Source organism: Sinohyriopsis cumingii, chromosome 5, assembly GCF_028554795.1.
Source record: "Sinohyriopsis cumingii isolate HCF-2022 chromosome 5, ASM2855479v2, whole genome shotgun sequence".
Lineage (NCBI taxonomy): Eukaryota > Metazoa > Mollusca > Bivalvia > Unionida > Unionidae > Sinohyriopsis > Sinohyriopsis cumingii.
In genome coordinates this window covers 1,763,450-1,780,566 of record NC_142965.1, presented here as the reverse complement: position 1 = coordinate 1,780,566, position 17,117 = coordinate 1,763,450, and the positions used below count along the sequence as shown (strand labels likewise).

Here is a 17,117-nt window from a genome sequence, read left to right as displayed (position 1 = left end):
CCACCCAGTTTCATCTTATTTTACTTATCAAAGCATTGCTTTGGAAAACACATAACAAAAATTCTGAATTGAAATGAGATGTATTACATGCAGTTTTAATTTTTTGTATTCCAAAACATAATTACAAATCTGGCCAAGATTCAATGAATTTTTGAAGAAATTGAAGGACTTTTCATGGATAAAACCAACTTTGTCACAATTCAAGGGTTTTTCAAGTCAAGCCCTCAAATTCAATAACTTTTCAAAGTTGTAAAAACCATGATATTAGACACTTGAGTTTATCATTTTCATTTACGACCAACAAGACACCATAAACAGTCTTCTGGTGAAAATTACATGTCAATATAATATTCCATTAAAGAAAAGTAACAAGATTTTTAAGATGGCCACCATGACCACCATACTGGATGTCAAATCTGCCCCATTTTCATTCAGGAACAACAACATATCAGTGGAAGTTTTCTTATAAAATGCCACGTCATTACGACCTGTTCAGGAGGATTATCTCAAACAAGATTTTCATGATTGCTACCATACCAGCCATCTTGGATGTCAGATCTGCACCATTTTAATTCATGACAACCTATACACCATAAGAAATTCCTTCTGTCAAAAAACCTCATGTTGATATGACTATCTGTGCTAAAGGATGGATGGAGAGTGGACAACAAACCATCCCATCACCTCCTCTGGTTTATGACCCGCAAAACTAGCGAGTGTTCTGCAGAACTTGCATGCATCCTTGCAATGATGTACACCTCAACCCCCATCCACATATCACTTGTATAAAAAGTAACACAGATGTCATCCATTAAAGTAAAATATTATTTATGTATTAACCATGCCACTGCCAATGAGAAAATCATCATCCCTACCTCCAACAGGTAACCTGGGTGAACCTGTGACAAACTGCAGGAATGCCCTCTGCTCCTCCCTAGTATACAAACTGAGAATCTCAAACAGGAACTTGACAGCGCGGCTGTCATGTGTATAGCCATGATCCGGACGACAACACTCCATCAGCATCCTTGTGTCCCACACCTCAGACATGTTACCACAAAACAGCTGCTCCAACTGTGCATGTAGATACAATATATATAAATGTTCACATTTATGCTTATAATAAATATAAAAATGAGTACAAAGGAAGGAAGTGAAGTATATATGCTGAAATGAAATGAGTGAATAAATCAGTATACAAAATACAGCTTCCTTTTAGATGCTTTTCAAAGCACTGAATAATCTGATTGTTTATATGAAGTAACATAACATATACAACCAGAAAATAATCAGTGATTACATAACAGATCTTGTCTCTATAAAGATTCTAGATCCTGCAACCACAAATATTAATCATCATTAAGAAAATAAATTCAAGCTAATGTGATCCTGCAATGTTGGTCCTTGTGACAGGGCATTAAGATGGAATAAAATACAAAAGAATCATCTTTTCTATGATATCGAAGTATAAATACTATAATAGGTGTTTTTTTTAAAATAATTTTTTTAGGTTTCAAATCAGAGTTAATAAAATCTGTTTCAGATGCTTTCTTTACTGATTGAAAGTTAAGGGTTTTAAAGAGCATTTTCTCCCGCTTTCCAAGAAAACAGGCCCTTAGTGTCAAATGGTTTGAAATTTGGGAGCCCTTCTCACTTTCAATGTACCTTAACTATCATTTCATCATATACCATGAATTTATAACTTGCTTACCACATTGCCAAACTTATGAACCTTCCCATTTTGTTCTTTTATAGCATAAAATAATCTCACAGCGTTTGTTGTTGAATCTTGTGTTTCATTTCAGGCATTGCAAAGCTAACCTTTTCTATCTGGGATCATTAGTAGAATCATCATTCCACCTCACTGTGCGCTCACTACATTTGATTGGCACAACTGTAACTCTCAGTTCTCTGTGCTATCTGTCGTTCAACCAATACACAACTGTCATGGTCATTAGTTTCAATTCAGTCATTTCCTAGAGTAAAGGGGCCACGAGTGGCCGAGTGGTCTAAAGCACTCTCCATTATGGATCACTGCCATCTCACCTCTGACTGCATGGGTTCGAGTCTCAGATCTGGCCAATGTGGGTATGTGAGAAAGCTTGCCAGAAGCTTCTTGTGGGTCGGTGGTTCTTTCCGGAGTTTTCCTGGATTCTTCTGCCACCATTAATACTGGCTGCCATGTATAGCCTACTGTGTGCTGAAAAATGGCATTAAAACTCACAACAACAACAACAACAACAAAACATCTGCAATATTTGCCTAGTAACTTACTTCACTGGGTAATGCAAAATATATTCTGTATAACGCAATGGTACTTCATGGACACCGACCATCATGTTATAATAGAGTTATTGTAAGAGTTATTTCCTTTTTACTATTTTCATCAGATCAACAATTATCATCATCATCTTTATTGATGTAGATTAACAGTGTAATAAAAAATGAAGTCATATTCTTGACTGTCTTTTACAATTCTTTCACTTCAAGCTGTCAAAGCATTAGGGTCCTACATGTTTACATCATACTTTTTTTTAATGGATTTTAGACCTTTAAAGTTGTTGATGCTACAGGGATGTAATGCCAAGACGAACCTGTCCATAAAGCAGATACAGAGGCAATCTTTATCATTTAGAAGCTTGCTGCATGGTCCACACTGATAATATAACGGGTCTTAATGATTTTGTGGAAATGCCTAATGCTCAATACACAGCTATTATGTGTAAAACTTGTATGACTTACTGCCAGTGTTTATGTGTACATTTTAGACATTAATGTGCTAAAAGGCAGAGTCTGAAGAAACTCTGTTGGTGTAACACTGGAGTAACAGCTAGTATGATCTCCATAACAGGCATAATTCATGAATTTGTAATTAGCTGGATTAGTCACTGTATCTGATGCCTCACATGAAATGTATGATGTACACTCTTCTAACACCTAGGTACTTGTATCCAAACAAACCTATCACAAATATATAGTCATTAATAAGAAACCTTTACCACTGAATAAGCTTATTTTTCCCCTACTTTCAACTGTATTGATCAAAATGGACCTACTGTGAATGTTATGATGTATCCAGCATGAACAACTATGTGGTCATGAGCTAAAAAACAAATACTTAACCCATTCAAGTAGAGCATAAAATGAAGACACAGTGACCTTCTTTCATGATGTATCCAGCATGAACAACTATGTGGTCATATACTTAACCCTTTCTAGTAAAGCATAAAATGAAGACTCAGTGACCTTCTTTGGTTTTACAGATGTAGTGCTATCAAAGGTGCATCCAATTATCAAGTTTCATGATCCAAACATTAACACCATCCAAGAAATAAACTTCAAACACAAAATTTTAACAAAGTCAGTGAAGCATAAAATATAGGTCACAGAGACATGTTTTGCAATAATGATGCAATACTTATCAACATGCATCCTCTCACAAGATTTCATAATTCTAGGTGGAATAGTATGCATATAACATGCCAAATGCTCATGTGATCATAACTAAATGAAGACAGTGACCTTCTTTGGTTTTACATATGCCAAATGCTCATGTGATCATAACTAAATGCAAAAACCTCACCAAAATCCAGTGCAAGGGTAAACATATGTCATGGTGCATGTTTATTTCATTGTGACGGTATGGTACTAAAGGATATGCATATCATCATGAAGCTTCACGCATAAACAGTGCACTATATATGAATATTAAACACAAAATTTAAACCAAGTTAATGAAGCATAAAATATTAGCCACAGTGGCCTGCTTTTGCAATAAGGAAGTGCTCACCAAGATGTTTCCCAAAGGTTCAGGATTATAAATAGGACAGTATATAAATAGGATGAAAAAACAACAACCTATGTGGCCATGAGTCAGACATAAAAACCAAAAGTAAAACTCATAAAATATAAAATGTACATAACAGTGATGTACTTTTGTTGATTGGGTGTTGTTCTAATAAATATGTATACAATCATCTAGTTTAATTATTTTAGCATGAACAATGCTAAGAGAAATAAATTTAAAATACTATATTTAACCAAGTCAGTGAAGTGTAAAATAAGTGTCAAAGTAACCGACATTGTGATAAAGATGTATTCTTTAAGAATCATCTCCTCACCAAGTTTCATAATTCCAGGTGTAACAGTATTCATGTTGGGTGTAATCTGCAAGCATACTTTATTTCCAATCTTTCTGTCCGAATTAAAACTTTAACATATACAACTATCACTAACGTTACATCACAGATGATTGTTAAACAAAAATAGTGGCTTGTAAGTAAGAAAACTTTATATTGTGAAAAGAACCTGATTTCAGATTATCATGCATAAGGGTATTAGTGGCAGCCTGAAATATGTGTAAAGAGATTTTCAAATAAATTCACAAAGTGTGCATTGGGTTTGCTATTCATCATTCTGCTCTTTGCATTCACACTCTCCATTTTCTTCCAATTGCGTTCATCATTTTATCTGCCTTCATTCTACATTTCATTTGTCTCCATTTTCTTCCAACTGCATTCATCATTTTATCTTCCTTCATTCTGCACCGCATTTGCACTCTCCATTTTCTTCCAACTGCATTCATCATTTTATCTGCCTTCATTCTACACCACATTTGCACTCTCCATTTTCTTCCAACTGCATTCATCATTTTATTTGCCTTCATTCTACATCGCATTTGCATTCTCCATTTTCTTCCACCTGCATTCACCATTTTATCTGCCTTCATTCTACATTGCATTTGCATTCTCCATTTTCTTCCAAATGCATTCATCATTTTATCTGCCTTCATTCTACATTTCATTTGTGACTGCACACTCCATTTTCTTCCAACTGCATTCATCATTTTAATTGCCTTCATTCTACATTTCATTTGTCTTCATTTTCTTCCAACTGCATTCATCATTTTATTTGCCTTCATTTTACATTTCATTTGTTTTCATTCTGCATCAGTTTTTCTAACACATTTACCATTTCAAGGTCTGTATGAGGAAATGTCTCTTCCAAACTTTAGTAGGAGTAAGACTTTTAAATGCAATAGTTTGGAACCTATGGAACATAATTTTTTTTATGAACAATGAAATTAGGATTTTCGAGTAAAATGGATTTAAAAAATAAGTGCAAACATAAACCTCCATATCTGAGCTTTATAAGGTATCAAAATTCATGGATTATGGACCTTTTCCCAAATATAGAAAATGAAAATCTCATGGACACATACCTAAAAGCTATGTTCAGCACAGTTTAAGCCACATAACATAGTGTTATTTGTGATGTACTTTTTGTACTTCTACACATTTTGGAGATGGTCATTTAGCTACAATAGTTGTAACAAAATTCATAAATTACTAAAGCCATAAAAGAAATGTAGTATTCATTTGTACATAGTAATTGGACAGGCGGAGACAGACAAACAAGGATTCATTTAAAATACTGCTGCCATATCCCATTTTAATGATTGTATTTATTATATCCCATTATAATGACTGTATTTCTTATATCCCATTTTAATGATTGTATTTATTATATCCCATTATAATGACTGTATTTATTATATCCCATTATAATGACTGTATTTCTTATATCCCATTATAATGACTGTATTTATTATATCCCATTATAATGACTGTATTTAATATATCCCATTTTAATGACTGTATTTATTATATCCCATTATAATGACTGTATTTATTATACCCCATTATAATGATTGTATTTATTATATCCATTATAATGACTGTATTTATTATACCCCATTATAATGATTGTATTTATTATATCCATTATAATGACTGTATCTATTATTCTGACCTCCTCAGGATAGAAGCTGTTCAGTGTGTTGAGCGGGAACACAGATTCAAATCCTTCCCTAAATGCCTCAAACTGTCTGGACACACCCTCCACCAGGCTCCAGTGAATCACCAACTGTAAGAAAATACAGCATCAATATATGATCTTAAATGTCTGCTTAATTTATGTCATGCTTCTAAAGACACATTTTGAGTTGATCAAAACACAGATGATAGATATTAAGCTCTCGCATAAGTGCTCACAGGCATTATTGTTAGGCAAAAAAAAATGTTTCCAAGAAATGAAAAAAGATGACCTGCCTACCCTAATTTTAAAACCAGTGCAATAGGGAACACAAAACGTGTGTATGTGGGGAAACCTTATGGCCAAATGACACTTTTCATATTGGAATATACGTGTGTATGTGGGGGAGCCTTATCGTCAAATGACACTTTTCATATTGGAATACAAGTGTGTATGTGGGGGAGCCTTATGGTCAAAAGACACTTTTCATATTGGAATACACGTGTGTATGTGGGGGAGCCTTATGGTCAAATGACTTTTCATATTGGAATACATGTGTGTATGCGGGTGAGCCTCAAGGTCAAATGACACTTTTCATATTGGAATACACGTGTGTATGTGGGGGAGTCTTAAGGTCAAATGACAATTTTCATACTGGAATACATGTGTGTATGTGGGGGAGCCTTATGGTCAAATGACAATTTTCATATTGGGACACATGTGTGTATGTGGGGAAGCCTTATGGTCAAATGACACTTTTCATATTGGAACACATGTGTGTATGTGGGTGAGCCTTATGGTCAAATGACACTTTTCATATTGGAATACACGTGTGTATGTGGGGGAGCCTTAAGGTCAAATGACACTTTTCATATTGGAATACACATGTGTATGTGGGAGAGCCTTAAGGTCAAATGACACTTTTCATGTTGGAACACACGTGTGTATGTGGGGGAGCCTTATGGTCAAATGACACTTTTCATATTTTGAATACACATGTGTATGTGGGTGAGCCTTATGATCAAATGACACTTTTCATATTGGAATACACATGTGTATGTGGGGGAGCCTTAAGGTCAAATGACACTTTTCATACTGGAACACACGTGTGTATGTGGGGGAGCCTTATGGTCAAATGACACTTTTCATATTGGAATACACATGTGTATGTGGGGGAGCCTTACGGTCAAATGACACTTGTCATATTGGAATACAGAGAGAGTGCCATGGTTATACTGATTACATTATAGCATATTTAAAAGATTAAAAACACAAATTTCACCTGACATCTTTAGCATTTATTTCTTACAGCGATGCCACTTGTCAGCATTTTGCATTGATTGTTATTTGACATTTCTTATGAACACTTGAGAATTTCACAACGCTGAGTGTAAATTTGTGGGTACTAATCACCATTTTTGACAGTAAAATAAGTGATATATCAAGGTTTCATTTACCAACTTTGTGATTTTCTTTACCTTCAACAAATAGGGGTCAATTATTTTAGTATTTTCTAGAAGAAAAAAAATCGAATCCACCCCTGACACCTTATTACAAGTGGTTTTGTGAGTGATCTGGGTGCAAGATATTGAAGGAGAGGTGTATTCAGTTTCTCTCAATTTCTTAAGTGGTGCCTGGATCTCTTGGAATTGGGGGAAAAAAAAAGCATGTGAACAAGAGAGATTAGGATTTTCAGATTAAAAAAGCACAATTATCATAAACAGATTGAGAATTTTCAGCATAAAAAGGTGCAAGTATCATAAACAGATTGGGAATTTTCAGCATAAAAAGGCATGAGCATCATAAATGGCGCATTATATATCCACCTCATGTCTAATAATTTTCCATTTTCTTCTTTCAGTTGCAATGAACCTGACATTTGACCTTTTGACCCTAAAATCAATAGCATTCGTCCTTACATCAATTGTAGACCATTTGCAAGTTTGGTAGCCATAGATGATGGACAACTTCATTTAATGTGTGGAAACTGTTTTTCTTTCAGTCAGAGGGATTTGACCTTTGACCCTGACATTAACAGTTCTTCTGCACCAAAAGTACAAGTCATCCACAAAGCTGGTTAGCTGCAGATAGGTTATTATGTGGAGACCATTGTTCTTATTGTAGTCACAGTGACCTTGACCTCTGATTTTTTTTTTATCCTTAGATTAAGAGAGTTCTTCCTTACCATAATTGCAAGCCATCCTCAAAGTTTGGTCAAATGAAGACTGTGGGTAACTAAATTTACTGTGTGGAAACCAAACTGGTAACAAACAGGTGGACAGATTAACACACAGTTTAATACAATACACAACCTCTTATGGCAGGCATATAATTACAATACACAACCTCTTATGGCAGGCATACAAATACAATACACAACTTCTTATGGCAGGCATATAAATACAATACACAACCTCTTATGGCAGGCATATAAATACAATACACAACCTCTTATGGCAGCCATATAAATACTATACACAACCTCTTATGGCAGGCATATAAATACCAGACTGCATGTGCATTTTTGAGTTCAGCATTGCAAATTTTAAGCATCGTCACAAAGCGGGTTTGAAATGTCCTAAAGTTGTTACTGAAACTTGTCATAAAACCCCAACTTCTTCTGCTTTCCCATAAATAACTGAGCTGAATACTTTTATTAAATTGTTCTCATTTTGCACTTCAAAATGTTATACAGGTGCAAAGACTTAATTTAGTTGTCTAAACCTAGTACCTTTCATCTGGGAATGTTTTGGTCAACCTGGTAAAATACAGACATTGTTCGGATTGAGAATGGGGTTTAAATTCAGCTGCAACAAAAAAGGGGACAAAAAATTCTCACTACCCCTCCATCCATGTATACTATTGAAACTGTAAAGTGGACATGCATCAACGACCCAACACAGGGGTGGCATTAAAGACTTTTAACTCTGAGCCACTTAAACAGTTTAGAATCATTTAAACTTTATTTCACGGCAGGAATTCTACATAATACCATGTTCCACCTGTTTGTTCCACCTGTTTTGCCATGGAATAATCAAAAAACTTTGCTGTGACATTAGAACATGAAGACCACTGTGACCTTAGAATTTTAATGAGATTCTTAATATTCCAAATTTCAAACACACCCATTTCATGACCATACATAAAAAAATGCCTTAGGAACTCAACTAAATGAAAAAACTTTGTGTAATTGCTGAAACGTTACAAGTAGGACACCAAGATCAATTTTTTCCCCCATGGTGAGTGGTGCCTTTCAAGACGAATCAAGTTTATTGACTGTACATACAATCGTATTAGAGAAATGCAAAAACTTACACCTACAAAGAAAGGGATGAAGTTGTCTCTGAGAGACAGAGATTACATTTGGAATGTTGTCATTCACATTTATACAAGCCAGCCAATGTGCAAATAAATTGTGTCAATCTGAACTTAAAGTGGGGCATTATAGAAGTATTTCAGGTATTCAGTGAGTTAAATTGTGCATCTCAATGAAGTGAAAGAGCATCTGAGATGTGGATGTGTGACTTAATGCTACCCACACCTACAAGAATAAATCTACTCTTCGCAACTGTCTCTGACAATCATTAATGCCAAAGTGAGTTCTAAGATATCAACCCACTAAGTACTGTCGTGTCCTCTATATGATGTTGTATTACTCATTTTTGCCGACTGGTTACTTTTTGGACTAAATTAAAGACCAAGTGTGAAATCACCCATAGTATTTTCAAATATGAATCATGCAAAACGCATATCACCTGAATGACCGAGACACTAGAACAACAAAAAAAGGCAACTGTTATCAGCCTCTCACTCATTGTTAGAGCTCAAGATGAATGCATCCATCAAATTTCATGTCTATGCAAGAAAGAGCTCGCAGAATCTGATATTTCCCTCATATTCTAAATACTTGTCTTCAGCAAGTGACAAAGAGTTAATTTCCAACGTATCCAGCTTGTTCCAGGACATTGGACATTTATACCACACACAAAATTAATGTTGAGGTGACAAGAGCCCATCTATGCTTCATAAGCGAGACTAAAGGTGAGAGAGATATATAAAAAGAGAATGAGGAAATGGCTAAAATACCTGTAAATATTCCTCAAGATTATCAAGGGTGACATGCATATCTTTGCCTCCTTTTTTGAGCTCAATGTTGTTGTGGCCTGGCAGTGTAAAATCAAGGTCAAGATCTTCTATACTGCACCCTTCAAGAGTTAGACTGTCCAAAGCCAACTGACGGCTCTCATCTGTCTGTAATAACAATATCAAAATGTTTTCAAATATTGTTAATATATTTCTAGCCAATCAAAACATTTAGTTCCACTCACCTTCCTTATACTTGATGTGGCACCAAGTATTATGCTCACGGGATAATAATGCCTAAAATTTTGCATTTGAATAAAGTTGTGTCAATATTGAAAGATTCAGATTCAAAGTTACCAGCTCTATGACACCCACTGATTGAAAAAGGTGCCAATCCTAAGAAAGAAGTCGAGTCACACATTTTATTTTTGTCCAGTAATTAGGACAAAATATGCTAAATATTTTACTGCCCCTCACATAATAGTTAATCTACTTTCTAGGCACCAAATGGGACAGAACTCCACAAAGCAGGTAAGGGTTAGGGTTCAAGTAAGAGGTTCAATTTGATAAATTTTCTTCTGGTGCGCATGTGCCCCCTGCTATTTCCCATAAATATAGTCAACTGTGATGCTGCTATATTTAAAAATTGGTAGTTAGAATGAGTGAACAGTTTTAATACTCTTTATTGTTTCTTAAAATTTCTGTAAAATGATCATTCTATATCAAGAATGTAAACTTTCTGGATGTCTGTTTAAATCAATTTTGCACTAATGGCATTAAAAAAAAACAACACCAATACATGCTTCCATTACCGTATACTGAAGCACAAAGTCCTGTATGGTTAATCTGACAATCAGGTTTATACTACTTCAGGATGTGAAATATTTCAAGCAGCGAGTTAAAAACATGGCCAGGACCATCTTAGCGAGTTAAAAGTCATTGATTCATTTCATTCCATATCAACCCTTGGCATATCTAGCAAGCTGAAATGGCATCTACTGCTCCACTATCTGATTGGATGCAGCTGATACCAACTGATCCAATCAGATCCCCTGTTGCATTTAAACCTTGAGATTGTCATAGTGTCCTCCATACACAATAAAACATTAAAAATTTAAGTTTCTGCAATTTAAACATTTTTAAAAACTTCTAACTTTCAGTGCATACCTGCTTATATCATGTTTGTTACTTTTTTGAATACCTAACATGTCATTTGACAAGCTCTCTCATTGATTTTGTTTGCTTCTTTAATCCTCAAGAGGGAACTTGTTCAAAACACCAATTCAGTTAGCGAAAAATGATGAGAGTTGGAATGTAGGTAAGTGGATTGAAGACCCCTGGCTCATGAAGATGGGCCAGAGTCTGCTGGTAAAGCTCCCTCTTTTGCAAAAACTTCAAATTCTAAACAAACGTGCTGCTGTTATTTATTCTGCTGCACTTGGCACTAATGTGGACTTGAAATGAATCAACTTTACAGTAACAGGAACACTTTCAATTGGATTAATGACTCCAACATGACTGAGAACTGAGACATCAAACTGATATTAAACTCACATGTGACTTGTCCATGAGAATTGTTTTCTTCTGCCGCAGTATGTCCTCGAGCTGGCAGAAGGATCTGCTGACCACTGGGTCGATATGTCGGATATCACTGGACGTAAGACTGTGCTCTTGGCCCAGTAGCCATCTATAGAACACTAAACTAAACGGAATATCAATCTGAAAACAAAAAAAAGTTTCGAAAACTTGATTCAGAACACTTAACTACGTGTTATAAAAATCTAAAAAGTCATTATTTTGGTAAAATAAGATTTTTGTTCCTCACGGGCAATTTTGTGTAGTGAAAACCTGTAACCAATAAATAGTCAAATATTTGACTACAGGACAGTATTTTACCTGTTAGTGAGCTGAATTTCTACTTCCTGTTTGCACAATACAATTTTTATAAAGTTTAGCTATGACATAGTCTCACTTTGTGTAAAACATGATAATGACAAGTCAATTTCACAACTGCATTAATGCCAAGAGCAACTCAAACAAACTCAACTGACAGAGCGACTTTGTAATGTTCTGGTCACTCAAAATTCAAACAGCCATTCCACCATTTTCTAAAAAAATTTAACTGACTGAAAAAATAATTATCACCTGCTTACAACAAATAACTTGTTGAAATTATCTGCAGAATAATTACTGATCTGATTATTTACCAGGCAAAAATTAAACTGACAAAAAATATCAACATTTTTATATCATTAAGTTGTCTGGTTATTAGTATTAATTAATATTACTTCCTGGCTCTTTCAGGACAGACCAGTCTAATAAAAGGGAAAAAAACCCAGTGAATGATGACAAAGCAGAAACAACAATAGTGATAACTCGTACATTGGATTTACATCAGTTGAATTATTACAAGTTAAAAATTATAAATTTTACACAGCAAATTTATTCAAAGAGTCGTGTGTTTAAGGACTATTTATTTTAAAGAAAAATGCAATAAAGGCTGAAACATAGAGGAGTTGTCAATTACATCAGTTCACTTGTTGCAAGACTTTAAACAAATCTTCAATTTCAAGACATTAGTATCAAATCCACTGCAAATTTATCAAGTTTTGTAATTATCACTTTAGACTATTTTTATAAGCAAGATATTTATGGATATAATGTACCCTATTTGCAATGGAAATCATTTACTATTTGAAAACAACTTTTTCACTAAATTAGGTTTCTCCTAGAATACTTACCCAATCACAATATTGTTAGGACTATAAGCCCTACTACCTCCCGAATCCAGTTCTTCCAACGAAAAAACTGCTGCCTACAGGTGGCTAGTTGTAAGCTGAGCAGAAATGGGAAGCTCACATTGCAGGAAGGAGAGGAATGTCATCAGGTAAGTATTCTTGGAGAAACATAAATTAATGAAAATTCTGCTTTCTCCTTCAAATATGTTCCCTGATCACATTAACATCAGGAAAATACATATTGGACGGAGGCAATGATGAGCTTCAAACTATACCTTGAGGAACCTCCAGGAGGAGAATACTGGACTTCCCATATGAATGTTAACCCACTTTCCTAACTGTGGACAGCACAACTGGAGGCAACATGGTTTATATATTGAAAACCACATACAATTTTGGCTGTGCAGGGTGCCCATCCAGAAGTTGTGCTGATGTCTGGTAGTAGCTTGTGTAACTGAGACTGGGTCCACCAGGTCCAGAGTTTGTTGCTTTGGAGCCAATTCTTGTATATAAAACTTGAAAAGGTTGACTGTGCATGTCAATTAATGTCAATTAATGGCCTCAATGATACCTTTGATAGAGATACGACTATAAAGGCAGGGCACGCAGCGACTGCTCTTATCTCTTGAGCAGAGACTTTCATGAGGCGACTCTTTTCATCTGATACGTCAGAGTATGATGTGTGTATTACCGGCTTAAACCATGTTGCGAGTGCTTGAGGAGTTACGCCTCTTTCAAAAGGTTTGACCAGCAGAAAGCGGTGTCTTTGAGCTCCACAAACTAGCTCAGACTGCGTCAGATAAAGCCTGAGCACAAATACCGGGTCCCGTTTGAAAGCCTCTTGGGTTGTGTCAATGCAGGAGAGAGGTCATACCATGACTGTTTGATTGCCCACAGATGGCAACCAATTCCTGGAGAAGAAATCAGCCATCATAAGGACTGCCGAAACTTCTGATTGAAACTGACGGTAGGCTGGGTCAACAAAAAGGCACTAAATTCAATGACTCTGTATGCTGAAGCAAACACTATCAGAAAATAGGTTTTGTATGATGGAGTTTCAGAAAGTTTCTAGCTAAAACTTCAAATTTGTTTTAATTTAGTCAAGTTAGAAGCCAAGAAAGATTCCTCTTACGAAAAGAATGAGTGATTTAAGGATATGAGAGTCAAAGTTGGACAATAAGTCAGAGAGGTCTTTGTTATGATTGAAATTCTCCATATCATGATGATGGAACATGCCCTTAACAGTAATTGGAACCAACTTTTTCTTCTTGAACAGGCAAAGGAAAAAGTTAGCAACTTGTGGGACATAGTCATGAAAAGGGATGTTTTTGACTTTGCACCAGTTCCTGAAAATGTGCAATTTTCCATCATAAATCTGTAAAGTGGAAGGCCTTCTAGCTCGTGCAATTTTTTCCATGACTAACGGGTTGAACTGTTTCTGCTGCAAGGCTGAACAATAGCTAAGCATAAAGGATAAGAGATTATGGACATGGATGGAATAAGTGGGCCCAAGGCTGTTTGAGAAGATTCAGCCTGGCCAGGATCTTCCGAGGTTCATCTATTGCTAGGTTGGGAAGATCACTGATCCTGGATTTGTTAAAGCAGAGAAAGGGCAATCAGAATAATTCTGCACTCCTAGTCCCTCAATTCTGTATAATCTTGGCACTAAGATCATTAGGCAGAGGGGTTAGGCAACAGACCGCAAACCCTTCCAACTGTGAGCAAGAGAATTGGCAGACCAGGCCTATGCTGTAATCAATCTGACTCTCTGTGGATAAAACATTCTGCACACCACTTCAAAGCTCCTTCACAACATAGTAACCACATCTTCTACATGGTGGATAAAACATTCAGCACACCACTTCAAAGCTCCTTCACAACATAGTAACCACATCTTCATTGTCGGACTTGGCATCTCTGGTGATTTCTCATTCTTCCAGACAAACTGGCAATGCACATCAAAACTGACATGCCAAAAGTCGGTATGGGTTGAGAACTGGACGGCATCAAAACTGAGGTGCAGCCAGATAGCAGAGCTCATTCAAGCCATTTATAAATCCCATGTGCCTGGATTTCCAGGCCCAAAGGTCTTGCTCAATGCTAGGTATATATTTTTTGTAATTTTGTTTCTGACTGTAAATTGTAGTGATTATCTATAAAGGAGATACTAAATAGTTATTTTTTTATTTTTACATGGGTATAGATTCAATTTTAAGATTTTAAGAGTGCTTGTAGATTGCATAGGATCTACAAATACATGTCAAGTTTCTAATAATAAACATATTTTCAAGATTGGAGTTATTTATGGTTGGCTAGTCATAGTCCATGGTTGAGTAGTGATCACGTGAATAGGTATTGTGAAGTATCAGACTGAGTAGTAAGGTCTGTCAGGTGGGGTCTATTGTCATAACAGACTCTTGTAGGATTGTATAAAGAAAGAACTGAGCGTGTCATTCATACTAATTTGGATTCGTTTCTATTTCAGATTCTTATGTAAATATCAGTCTGCTGACTTATTTAATGTTGTCTTTGGATATAATTTGAGAGAAGACATTTCTTTGGATTATTCATCAGAATTAAAAAGTGCTCACTGGACTAAATATTATTTTGGGACCATTGTGAATTTTTTTTAAAGGAGTTCTGGAGAATGCAATTGTGATACTCAGACTGTTGGCAGACCAGTACATTTGAGGTCCTCAAATTCACTCGAACATTCAATTCTTTTGGACTGGAATAGAACTTTTAAGGATTATTTTATATTTAATTCATAATACTGTTGATAATTAATTTATTTTACAAGTTTTACAAAAACTGTTGGTTTTGCTTCTTTCTCTTAAGTTATGACCATAAAGTTACAACACTCAAACATGCTGGGGTGGGGGGAGAGACTTGTGGAACCTAGAATTGTGTGGAAATTCCCACAAAGTGTAAAGTTTCTTGCAGTAAACAGGAAGATAGAAGGAAGGAGAACTGGTCATTCAGGTCATTTATAAACCCCATACACCTGGATTTACATGCCCAAAGAACTGCAAGGAAACTCCCCAAAATTATTGAAATTCCTCAGATGAAACAGCCTCCCCACCATGCTATGCTAGAGAATGTTCAAAGCATCAGTAATCATGGTCCTTTTGCTTTTCCATGTCACTTCTATTTCTTGCTGCTGTCCTTAGAACTGCTGAACATGTATTCTCCCATGCACTGGCACATATGCTGCACACAGCTGACAATATACACATTGTATATGTGAGACATGTGTCATGAGATTTCTTGCTGGCTTGCATTTAGCTTACATAGTTGTCATAGTTGATTTTGAAACAACAAAGTAACAAAAAAAAAGAAAAAGGAATGCATAGTGAAGTGCATTAAGAACCTGGGGTGATCAATAAATATACAGTGTGTGAACACGAACTTAAACATAATCTACTGCAATGTAGTCATGTAGCAACATGCAGTCAAAAAATACGGAAACTAAGTCCACAAAGGTGAAAAAAAATTCACATAATTATTGTAAAAAATAAAAAAAATAATGTAAAACACCTTTTTAATAATCCTAAATACATCCAAAAAGAACAAAGTCCTCAACGAAACAGATGAAAAGTAGCAAAAATTTGCAATGGATTATGGGAGGTAAAGCAAACAATATCAATTTGCAAGCAAACGTTTACAAGTAGTGCCACCTATAGGTGGCAAAGGGAGGTAATGGACAAGATTTACTGCCCGTTGCAAATATAATATAGACAGGAAAGATGAGACAGGTGGATTCAGGGGTAGTAGGGCTTACATTCCTAATGTTAATGCGATCAGGGAACATATTTAAAGAAGAATTTAAAAAATCCTCTTCTAAAAATAGGAGGACAAAAAATGTTTCAACTTACCATCCTAGAATCCATGAGAGCTTTGGCCATAAATTTTCCCACAAATTTAAACTTGCTTTTAATTTTATTAACGGCGGCAGCTTTTGCATTCCTAGGCAGTGGTGTAGGGAATAACCCACAAGGTGAACTGACAAATTCATTTCCCGTCTCAGCTCCTGAAAGTACCAGGAATAAAGCTACATACATGCTCTAGTTTGGAGTCACTGTAAAGAAATGAGTGATATGGCAAGAAACAAATATCAGAAATGAAGTTTTTCATCAATAATACTTACCTGATCTTAATATGTCACCATGTCACAGGCCTTAAATGACTCTGGCTAGATTTAGTAATAAAGGTCCTAAAATGCCATTTCAATACAAGTATGGAAGTCAGAGAGTTGACTTCCCTTAAGGCTAATTCCATCAATCATTAGTTAGTGCTGGCACAGAAGTGCATGCTTTTTCAGCAATGTAACTATTGGAATGGCTTAGAAAAGTAGGCCAATATATTTATGATTAGATAAGTAATATCAATAAACATTTCAAAACATTATAAACTGGTTTCTTCTTGAAATACATTATGGTGAGATGGAGGTACGGTAGCTCAAGCTGATGAAGCATTGGAATT

General features: G+C 35.6%; 1 protein-coding gene across 3 annotated transcripts in view; it reads right to left on the bottom strand.

The window, feature by feature from the left end:
- The window catches only part of LOC149798521 (E3 ubiquitin-protein ligase TRIP12-like), a 165,863-nt gene that overhangs the window by 16,647 nt on the left and 132,099 nt on the right, over positions 1-17,117 (bottom strand). For all 3 annotated transcript variants that reach the window (XM_089957328.1, XM_089957327.1, XM_089957329.1), the window contains exons 37-41: positions 16,511-16,665; positions 11,452-11,616; positions 9,901-10,065; positions 5,812-5,925; positions 876-1,074 (exon numbers count right to left, since the gene is read on the bottom strand). In XM_089957328.1, the coding sequence (XP_089813454.1) occupies positions 876-1,074; positions 5,812-5,925; positions 9,901-10,065; positions 11,452-11,616; positions 16,511-16,665 (798 nt within the window). The remainder of the gene's footprint in view (positions 1-875; positions 1,075-5,811; positions 5,926-9,900; positions 10,066-11,451; positions 11,617-16,510; positions 16,666-17,117) is intronic.